Source organism: Arachis ipaensis, chromosome B3, assembly GCF_059453495.1.
Source record: "Arachis ipaensis isolate K30076 ecotype BB chromosome B3, ASM5945349v1, whole genome shotgun sequence".
NCBI classification, from domain to species: Eukaryota; Viridiplantae; Streptophyta; class Magnoliopsida; order Fabales; family Fabaceae; genus Arachis; species Arachis ipaensis.
Window position 1 is genome coordinate 123,037,405 of NC_142438.1, and position 11,674 is coordinate 123,049,078.

The window sequence follows — 11,674 nt, forward strand, 5'->3', positions numbered from 1 at the left end:
GGATAGGTGGTTGTCCCAAGAACCTTTTGAAATTTTGGAAGGCCTGCTCGCACTCCGCTGTCCATTCAAACCTCTTTCCCTTCCTTAGAGTGGCATAGAAGGGAATAGATCTTATTGCTGATCCAGCTAGAAATCTGGAGTAGGCTGCCAATCTTCCATTGAGTTGTTGTACCTCTTTGACACAAGACGGGCTCTTCATGTCAAGTATGGCCCGGCATTTATTTGGATTTGCCTTGATTCCTCTTTGTGTAAGCATAAAACCCAAGAATTTGCCAGCTTCTACTGTGAATGTGCATTTTGCAGGGTTAAGCCGCATGCCATGTCTTCTTATAGTGTCGAATACTTAGGTGAGGTCTGACAGTAACGTCTCTTCACTTTGTATTTTTATTAACATGTCGTCCACGTAGACTTCCATGATTTTTCCGATGTGGTCTGCAAAGACCTTATTCATTAATCTTTGATAGGTAGCTCCTGCATTTTTTAGTCCAAAAGGCATGACGATGTAGCAGTAGTTTGCTTTTGGGGTTAAGAATGAAGTTTTTTCTTGATCGGGTGGGTACATCGGGATTTGATTGTATCCTGAGTAGGCGTCCATAAACGAGAGGTATTTGTATCCGGAGGAGGCATCTACCAGAGCGTCGATACTTGGGAGTGGATATGGATCCTTTGGGCAGGCTTTGTTGAGATCAGTGTAGTCGGTGCACATCCGCCACTTCCCATTTGATTTTTTCACCAAGATTAGGTTAGCTAGCCATAGTGGATACTTGACTTCTCTTATAAATCCTGCCTCCAGTAGAGCTTGTACCTACTCTTCCACAGCTTGGGATCGTTCTGGTCCGAGCTTTCTACGCCTCTGCTGTACTGGCCGAGATCCTGTGTAAACTGCCAGCTTGTGGTACATTAACTTAGGGTCTATGCCCGGCATGTCTGCGGCCTTCCATGCAAAGAGGTCGACATTATCTCGTAAGAACTGTACAAGTGATTCTTTTATGTCTCCTGTTAAGATCATGCCAATATTGGTTGTTTTGTCTGGGACATCTCCGATCTGGACTTTTTCTACTTCACCTTCGGGTTGCAAGCGGAGTTCTTCCCGTCCCCGAACTCCACCAAGTTCGATGGTGTCGAATTCTTCTCCTCTGCCTCTGAGGTTTAGACTTTCTTTATAACAGCGGCGCGCCATCTTCTGATCTGCTTTTATTGTAGCTATTCCTTCTGTGGTTGGAAATTTCATGCACAGGTGTGGAGTTGAGACTATTGCACTGAGCTGATTTAACGTTGTCCGACCTATTAAGGCATTGTAGGCTGAACTCACGTCGACTACGATATAGTCTATTTTGAGTGTTCTTGACTGGTTTCCTTTTCCAATGGTCGTGTGTAGTGAGATGTACCCGAGTGGTTGGATTGGAGTGTCTCCCAGTCCAAACAGGCTGTTCGGATATGCTCTGAGTTCTTTTTCTTCCAGGCCGAGTTTGTCGAAGGCAGTTTTGAACAAGATGTCGGTGGAGCTTCCCTGGTCGACCAGTGTACGGTGGAGATTTACGTTGGCCAATATGATGGTGATGACCATGGGGTCGCCGTGTCCTAAGATGATGCCAGTTGCGTCTTCCTTAGTAAAAGTACTTGTGGGAATGTCGGGTGCTTCCTCTTTTTCCTCTACATGATATACTTCTTTAAGATATCTTTTGCGGGATGATTTGGAGATTCCTCCTCCCGTAAATCCTCCGTGTATCATGTGGACGTGTCTCTCTGGTGTACGAGGTAATCGCTTAGTTTGTCAGACATCTTCGTCCCTTCTTCTTTTTCTTTGCTCATCGACTCGGCTGGCTAGGTATCGATCTAATTTCCCTTCTCTTACCAGTTTTTCTATGACATTTTTTAAGTCGAAGCATTCGTTGGTGGAATGTCCATGGATTCGATGGTATTCACAATACTCAGTCCGATTTCCTCCTCCTTTTTTTCTTTTGAGTGGTCGAGCTGGGGGTATTTTTTCAGTATGGCAAACTTCTCTGTAGACATCCACAAGGGACACCCGAAGAGGGGTGTAATTGTGGTATTTTTTTATCTTTTCCCCATGTTGATCTTCTTTCTTTTTAGACTCTTTATCCTTATCTCGGGAGGAGTACACTACAAGAAAAACACCCATTCAAGTACACTTGAAAAGTGTAGCCAAAAGTGAAAAAAAATGATGCCTTAGGCTACGGCTACGCTTTTTGGGCTACGGCTACGCTTTTTGGGGTGATTCCTATTCGACCGTTGCCTATTCTCAAAGGCTACGCTTTTCTGCACCAAGGGCTACGCTTTTGGCATTTGGGAATAGGCTACGCTTTTCAAGTGATGCTATCTAGGACCAAAGGCTACGCTTTTCAGCTTTCATTTTTCCAGAGTAGGCTACACTTTTCAACGCTACTGCATCACTTGTAAAGCGTAGCCAGATTGTATACCATAGCTACTTTTTATAAGCGTAGCCTTAGGTCCCTTATTATTTTTTTTAATTTTCTGTATAACCATAGCTACTCTATAAAAGTGTAGCCTTAGGTCCCTCATTGTTTTTTTTATTTTTTTTTTATTTTCTGTATGTATATAATATTCTAATAATTTTTTATACAACATAATATTTAATAATATTATTACATATATAATTCTACATTTTTAATTAAATGAGTTAAATATTATAAAATAAAATTAAACACATAATTATACTAAATAATTTCTTTAAACAATAAAAATTATCCTTACATAATTCAAAGGCATAATCTTAAGAAGCAATTAACAATCAAAATATAACTTAAGATAATTTAAGTCACATAAAACTTGTATCATATCAATTAAAATGCAAAGTTTACACTCTATATCCGACAAGAGCTTAACAAACAGAAAATCGCCAATCTTCTAATCTTGGCATAATGACTAAAAAATCTTCTGAAGCGCCTTCAGATTCTTCTCAAACACATCTTTTTCATGCTGATCTTCGTCACCATCAAGAAAACTCTTGGCCTTAACAATTGTATCGGTGTTCATTTCCTTGTTCATTCCTAGCGGGGCTGCTACAAAAATACATGCACTTCTAAGAAGTTTAAACAACAAAATTCTTCTAAAGGTGCACAAAAGAAGTGTAAATAGAAATTAACTAAATCAAAATAGTAAGATCACAAACTGAGTTGAAATACTAAAATATATATGATCATCATACTAATTGCTGAATAAATGGACAAAGAAAAAGAAATTAATTGCTGAATATACCATTACCTATCTTCACTCCAAATAGCTTGAACTTTACTGCCAATAGGATATTTATCACCCAAACCAATCCCAGCATTATTTACCAAACAACTATAACAGTTACTCACCTTGAACAAAACTAAAAGCATTCTAATAGCTCGTTACCTATCAAAAGTAGTAAGCACTTTGATTTAGCAGATTTGATATTTCAGATAAATAAGATACAATACCACAGTATCTATTTGATTGATTACTTACTTTTTCTCTTCTCAGCTTGTTAGTTTTTTATTATTCTCATTAAAGCTGAATGCTAAATTCCCAAAATCATGCCAATCAACTTAATTTCAAGTGGGAAAAACGGCATTGCTTCAAAGAGTAAAATGAGAATTATCAACCTAAATTGTAAAATTAAAAATGAATTGAGACAGATATATCAATTTTGTACCAATATCCCCAATGCAATTGACGGACCAGACATGAATCCCCTCGCTTAATCTATTTATGGCGAATCAGAACCCAAAACACAATTCAAGAATACATCAAGTTACACAAGTAAATTGAAGCAAAAGGCTTAAAAAATTGAAGACAAATTAATGAATAAAACTTCATAAACTAGTGCATTAACAAGAAACTTTTTCACCTCCAAATTTTGAGAAATACAGTGCTGCTTACCTCTGGAATGGGCTGTCGGATTACATTTTCCACGGCAACACCAATTAAAATCCTCCAAGTGATCTTGCACTACATATTGAAGACTAATAATAAGAATTAAAGGTATTTCAAAACTCAAATGCCCCTGCACTGTTTTGAATTCCATTAATACAAATTACATAATAAGAATAGGAACTCTATAGCACAAATTCAATTGTACACAATAGAAGAACAAAAAAGCTCTGCCCCTAATGCAGTAATAAAATTTGAATGATGTGATGGTTGGCAGGCTTAGCTTTGGGATTGCAATGATCTTATTGATAACTGCCACAAGCATGAGTAAGAGGCAGCCTTATAGGATAGGTTGGTTGAATGGTGAATACTACCTAGTCAAAAGGGGTGTTTATGTCGGCTCAACCATATTGATCCTAGTAACCGTAGGTTTGGTAATTGGTTCGGTTTTGTTAACCATAAAGGCCAATCAAACAGAACAAGATTGCAAAATACATGGACAAACAGGTTGAGGAAGAATTGATCATCCAATTATTATACTTAGAAAGATCCCTTACAAGTTGCTAAGGTAAAAATCCAAGTTCACATTCCAAAGACATGCTTTCAAAGGAATACTAATATTATAATAATAGTTGTTCATTAAAAAGGGTTGCCACATCCAATTAAGATGAGTAAACATGCTTGTATAAAAATTTAAGTGCTGTATAAATTTAAGTACAAAAATATTATAATAATAGTTGTTATTATCACAAAAAGGAATTGATTCCCATAACCAGTCATATGCCTAGTCCCCCAAAGATGCATAAAGTGCTGCAGCTAAATTTAAGTATAAAAATACGCATACAAACACACATGGTATAATAATAGTAACTGAGCATTGTCATATGAATTGCAAGTACCAGAAAAATTTCATCTCCAGTGGCATATCTCCCTGCATGATCTTTCAGTAGCTTTTCAAGTGCTGAAAATAATGAAAAATATGCAACATTTAATTAAGGCAAGAAAAAAAAATCACTTAAATGAATAATTGGTTTGGAAGTAACAAACCAGAATATATCTTAATGGTATTCAGTGAAGTGTCACCTGTGAAGCCCTTTCTAATGACACTTTGTGCCCAAGGAAGTTTTTCATGAGGGCCAACCTTTTTTCTCAATGACGTTATTCTGCAAAATAATATGTGCAACCTGTGGAGAGTGGATAAGATGATTAGAAAGCCGAGTAACAAAAAGGACTAGAGCTTAAGATTATGCAGCAGGTGTACCTGAAAATTGAGTGCTCTTTTGGGAACGTCATGAGGTAGCAAAGGGTATTGAGGATACTTATCGTCCAAATACTGCATACATAGAGAACATGAATAATTGAATATAAATAAGAATATATAAGAGAAACAGGGAAATTAAAATCATGAGTTGGAGGACCAACCATAATAATGGCTAAGGATTCAGCAAGAACAAAATCTCCATCCACCAGAATAGGAATTGAAGCAAGAGGATTCAACTTGAGGAACTCTAATGGTTGTTTAAACAAGGCAATTTAACAATACATGTAACAGAAATAAATACAGAGCATAGGTTTAGAACAAACCGGGGTCAGATTTGGAGGAAAAGCAAAAAGAATAGCAATCCAATGCAGCAACCAGCAGGGGAAAGAATGTTAATGCTACCAGCTAAAGATCCTTCACTCTTTGGAAAATCAAGTTCTTCCTCAACGAGAAAATGAAAAGGACAAAAAAAAGAAAACAGAGAAGGAAGAAAACCGACAAACACAAGATCCATTAAGCTTGCGCTAGTTGAGTCAGACAGCACAACAGAAATTGAAGTAGAGTACTGAACAAGCATCCATTCTTTAAGCTTGACAGAGCACATGTGAGCAAGGAGAAAGTAAGTATCCAACTGCCTCTGTAATTTGAAGCTAATAACACAAAATAATGTCCTTAGTGAGAAGCAAAGAAACTAATCAAAGAAAATATTAGAATATATCTACCCAATCTTCAGCACTTAACTGTCGAAGTTATTGCACCAGGATATAAATTGGCTTCAGCACTTCAGTTAATTATCTGCATTAACCCTTCATAGAACTTCATCATACATATTTTGAATTTATATCTCATTTTCATGAAAATGTCACATTATGTTTTATTAGAAAATTTGCAGAAAATGAGGAAAAAATGCAATGATTCCTCCAATGCATGAAACTTCATAAAGAGAGGTTATCTGAGCAATAGTAGAGAGGTTATCTACATGTTGATACAATAGTCAAAGGTACAAAAAACTGCATTGTAGATTATATCAATTTAATTAAATACCATAACAATCATTAGAAAAACAAGTTGCTATTTTCTTCTCATCCACATAGAGAAGCACCTACTTGAAATGAAATCACATTCGCTATAGAAAATTAAATAAATGCAAATCAAACCTGAGAATGACTCCAATCTCTTAACTCACAGCAGCCTCCACATCATAAAGCAACAATAAAAATCATTGAGAGATTCAAAATTACAATAAATCCTGCCACAAAGTATACTAGTAAAAAGGTTTTCTTTTAGTCACAATTTAATATACCCTTCCCAATTCCCAAAGACGCTCTTCCTATAAGAAATATACTAGCAAATTCAAAGTTAAAAAGTTACTCAATAATCCTTGAAGACAACTCTAAAATTGGAACCAAAACTCCAACTCTGTTTGGCACTAAGGAATCAACTTGCTTTACTTGTAATCAAGCATTTTTTATAGCTGTCTTGTGCAAAAAATTTAAATTAAAATAAGGTAGATGCATAGCTTAAATCAGTAGCTACAATGCAACTAAAAGAAAGAGTAATGCTAAACCTCAGAATCAAAAACACCAGAAAAGATGAAGCTCAAACATGTTCCAGTTATTCCATTCCAGCACAAGGGCATGTGAACCCTCTAATGCACTTGTCTCATAAATTAGCACAACATGGCTGCAAAGTTATCTTGAAAGAAAATATGCAAGAGCTCATTGATGATGGAATCATGGATACCAATGGTAAGAGTTATAATTTTCACTCTTTACTCAACTTTACAATTTCGGATAAATCACAAAAACTACTCATGCTAAATTTCATAGAATCTACAGAACATTGAGAACATTAGATCAGTGTAATAAATCAAGAGAGTAAAGAAAGCATAGTGGATTGGCAAAGTTAGCAAAAGCAAATGATTCCAAACCAACTAACATGCTCTTATCTATGATTCAATTCAATTCAACTCAACCTAGTGTTCTTCATTTACATTAATCATATATGATCTGTTAAACACGATTTTACAATGAAATAATATGTTGAACTGATTATGGCGAGGTATATGATCTGGTATTAATCAACCCAATTAATTAGCAGATGGATCAAAATTGAATTGAGAAAACTAATCCAAATAGAAACCGGAACCTGAAGAAGAGGTCTGGGGAGATTGCAGCAGAACTTTTCAAAAGAGAGAATTGAATCCGCACCCTTGGCGTCGAAAATGGCACCGATGAAACACCTGCAGAGACTTTGAAATTGAAATTGAAATGAGAATGAAATGAAAGTTGGAGAGAGAGAGGGGTTGGGAGTATGAACAGGAAGTAATCGTAGAAGCCGAAAGTGAGGACAGGAGCACGGCAAGCCCTAGCAGCGGCGGCGGCTTCAATTGACCCCAGGAGCGACGACAGTGCACGGCGGAACAACCTCCTCTCTCGCGTCGCGTCTTCGTCCTCTCTCTCCATCTCGTCTGCGAATCATCTTTCTCTCTCTCCTCCGGACTCCCTCCTCCACGATGGTGATGGCGGCGGCTGCAGCGGTGTTGCAGCGGTGACCCCCTCTCACTCTCTGGTCTCTCGCTCGCGCTCTCATCTCTGTCTTCCTCCTCTCCTCCCTCTGGTTCCCTCATTCTGAATCTGGGTGTGTGTGTGTGAAAGGGTGTGTGGCGAAGGTGAGCTTTGGAGGCAGGCAGGGTTTCTACTTCGCGATGGTGACTTTGGAGGGAATGGGGGGCAACGAGGGTTTACGAAAGTGGATGAAGGTGCTTTGGAGGTGAGTGAGATTTGGAGGGAATGGACCAAAATTTTACTAAGTGTCATCAGTTTGCTTTCAGGAGAAAGAGGAAAAAAATTTACTAAGGGTTAAGTTTTTTGCTCTAGATACATTAGGCATCATTTTTAAAACGCACCCAAAACTTAATAAATAGGCTACTCTTTAAAAGCGTCTCCTTTGATACGAAAAGTGAACCTATAGATATCAACCTACGGCTACGCTTTATAAGTGATTTCTATAATACCTAAGGCTACGCTTTTTAAACGATGCCGCATTTGTGTATCCTTTTCTCTTATAAAAAGGCAACACGGAGAAAAGCGTAGCCTATTCTATGAATAGGCTACGCTTTTCAAATGTAGCTTAAAAAAAGTGTGGCTGAATGGGTATTTTTCTTGTAGTGGTAGGAGAATCCGGATTTTGAAGTCTCTCCTAGTCGAGAGTTTTCCTCCATGTTGATGTACTTCTCTGCTCGTTCTTACACTTCATTCAGAGATGTGGGATGTTTTTTCGATATAGACTGGCTAAAAGGTCCCTCTCGCAAGCCATTGATGAGACCCATAATGGCGGCCTCTGTTGGTAGACTTTGTATGTCCAGACATGCTTTGTTGAATCTCTCCATGTAGCTGCGGAGACTTTCCCGATCTCATTGCTTGATTCCTAATAGACTTGGGGCGTGCTTAGCTTTGTCTTTTTGGATGGAGAATCTGGCCAGAAACTTCTTGGCTAAGACATCGAAGCTTGAGATGGACCTAGGGGGTAGATTGTGGAACCATTTAATTGTTGTCTTCATTAAAGTAGTCGGGAAGGCTGAAGAACTGAAGATTGATGGTTTAGAAGTTATAGTAAATTCTCGTTGCAAGTATAGTTACTAAACCAAGTAATCAACCTTTCTTACAAAAGTTTTGGTTGTCACAAACCCCTTTAAAATTGATAACTGAGTATTTAAATCTTGGGTCGTCTTCTCAAGGAATTGCAGAGAGGTGTTCTTATTATTGGTTATGAGTCCTGTAAATTGGGGGTTTTGAAAGTAAGGAAGAAGTATGTTAAATGATAAGAAAAATAAAATGGTAATAATAAAATAAACTCTTGGCAAGGTATTAGAACTGGAAGTCCTATCCTTATCAATTGTGATGAGAATTGGATTTTAATCCCAATTTGTTAATCTCTAACTATGAAGGTAAATCAAGTGGATTAATTAGCTTAATCCTCGGGTCCTAGTCAATTCCTATGGAAAGACTAGAGTTATTGGAGCAACTCCCAATTTCAACCACTGCTTTATTTGACAGCTCAAGCGTTACCAATTACTTAACCCAAGCCAAAAGGGAGAAAATATCTAAATTAAATTAAAAGCATCAATATAAATAAAGCAAAGCAATCTTTAAATCTGAAATACCTCAAATAATATTAATTAAGAAAATCATAACATGAATGTAGCATCAGCCAAACTGAAAAAATAAATAATAATTAAAAGTATATAATAAAAGTAGAAAATAAATAAGAGGAACATTGAACCTCTGATGAAGAAGAAATAATCCTAAATCCTAAAACTAAATCCTAAGAGAGAAGAGAGAACTTCTCTCTCTAAAAACTACATCTAAATCCTAAAAATTATGAATTGTGAGCTTGTCCTCATGAATGAATGGATTTCCCTACTTTATAGCCTCTAATTTGTGTTTTCTGGGCCGCAAACTGGGTCGAAAACAGCCCAGAAATCGCTGGAGAAGAAATTTGCCACGCTGATTTTTGCCACTGCGACGCGTCCGCGTGGAGCACGCGTTCCCGTCACCTAGCGTCAGAGCAACCATGGCATATTATATATCAAATCGAAGCCCCGGACGTTAGCTTTCCAACGCAACTGAAGCCGCATCATTTGGACCTCTGTAGCTAAAGTTGTAGCCGTTTGAGTGCGAAGAGTTCAGGCTGGACAACTTAGCAATTTCTCCAACTTCTTGTATCCCTTCCACTTTTGCATGCTTCCTTTCCATCCTCTGAGTCATTCCTGTCCTGTAACCTCTGAAATCACTTAACACACATATCAAGGCATCTAATGGTAATAAGAGAGCATTAAACATATTAAAATTAAGACCAAAGAAGCATGTTTTCAATCATAGCACAAAATCAGGAAGGAAAACGTAAACTCATGCAAATCATATGAATAAGTGTATGAAAGATTGATAAAATCCACTCAATTGAGCACAAGATAAACCATAAAATAGTGGTTTATCAACCTCCCCACACTTAAACATTAGCATGTCCTCATGCTAAGCTCAAGAGAAGCTATAAAGGAGTGAAGAGGAATGATGGAATGTATGAAATACAACCTATCTGTATGAATGCAACTATATGCAAAATGTTTCTACCTACTTGGTTAAAAGTAAATCAAATTCTCCAAGAATATACATAAATCAGATTTCACTAATTCAAATCATACAATAAAAGACAAGTAAACTTGTAAGAAGATAGCTCATGAAAGCAGGGAACATAGAATTAAGCATTGAACCCTCACTGCTAGTGTATATCACTCTAGTCTCTCAAGTGTATAGGGTAATTCACTCTACTCTTCTCTAATCATGCTTTCTAAACTTTGTTCTTCATCTAACTAATCAACAATATTTAATGTATCAATGCAAACATCATGAGGTCTTTTCAAGGTTGTAATGGGGCTAAGGTAAGGGTAAAGGTATATATATGGCTAAGTGAGCTTTATAAAGTGAATCCTTGATTAGTCTAAGATCTCACCTAACATATACATGCTTTATATAATTAAAAAATACTTTACCTAGCTACCCAAATTTTTCTCACTTTTGTATTACATGCTTATGTATCAAACTTATTTTTTTGAATTTTGTCCCATATGCATTGATCCTTTTTATTTTGCATTTGGGGTAATATTATTTTTCTTCTCTTTTCTTTTCTCTCTTTTTTTTTTGTATCCCCTTATTTAATTACTTAATATTTTTTTTTCAATGCACATGGTAATTTAATTCTTTTGATTTCACATGAGCATGCTTCCCAAATTTTCAAATAACTTATTCAATTTAATTCCCTACTTTTCATATCATCCCATGTTCCCATAAAATTCTCCACACTTAAATTATACACAATATCTATCTTAAGCTAATCAAGGATTCAACTTGGGATTTTTATTTTATTTTTCTGCTTAAGGTTAGTAATGTGGTTATGAAATAGAAGGGGGTTAAAAAGTTCAAAGTGGCTAACAAATGGTGATGTAAAAGGTAGGCTTATTTAGGATAAGTGAGCTAATAACAAATAATGGCCTCAATCATATGCAAGCATGTAAATACACTAAATAGTGGACATATAGAATGGAACAAAGCAAAGATTGCAATCATAAAGAAGAAAACACACAAGAATAAAATTTATGGTTAAATAATGTAACCATGTAAATAAGCTCAAAATCTCACAGGTTGTGTGTTCTTAGCTATAATTCATGTTCCAAATACAACTTCAAACAAGTTTAACACAAAAATTTTTTTTTTCAATTTAAATTAGTGAAATACTATAAAAATTTCTTGAAAAAGAAAATATTACTTCAACCAAGTAGTAACTAAATGCATAAAATCAAATAGACATGTAATTAAATATGCAAATACGACAATGAATTAACAGAGAAAATAAAACATTGGTGTTGAGAAGAAGGTAACTAACCCATGGAGATCGGTATCGACCTCCCCACACTTAAAGATTGCACCGTCCTCGGTGCATGCTGAGATGTGCAGGTGGATGGGTTGTTCCAAC

General features: G+C 36.5%; 1 protein-coding gene across 1 annotated transcript; it reads right to left on the reverse strand.

The window, feature by feature from the left end:
• Positions 1-5,926: 5,926 nt before the first annotated feature.
• Positions 5,927-7,772, reverse strand: LOC110271026 (uncharacterized). Its single transcript, XM_088508034.1, has 3 exons — positions 7,463-7,772; positions 7,292-7,385; positions 5,927-5,996 (listed from the first exon to the last, which is right to left on the reverse strand). The coding sequence occupies exons 1-3, from the start codon at positions 7,770-7,772 to the stop codon at positions 5,927-5,929; spliced, it is 474 nt and encodes a 157-aa protein (XP_088364160.1).
• Between the last annotated feature and the right edge of the window lie 3,902 nt (positions 7,773-11,674).

What these genes read in the sequence shown, in the direction of transcription:
- LOC110271026 (XM_088508034.1), bottom strand. Translation starts at nt 7,772, where the DNA reads ATGAGGGAACCAGAGGGAGGAGAGGAGGAAGACAGAGATGAGAGCGCG. An exon ending in GGCTTCTACGATTACTTCCT is followed by an intron (nt 7,386 to 7,462) that starts GTTCATACTCCC and finishes AAGTCTCTGCAG; the next exon opens with GTGTTTCATCGGTGCCATTT. An exon ending in TCCCCAGACCTCTTCTTCAG is followed by an intron (nt 5,997 to 7,291) that starts GTTCCGGTTTCT and finishes TGACATTTTCAT; the next exon opens with GAAAATGAGATATAAATTCA.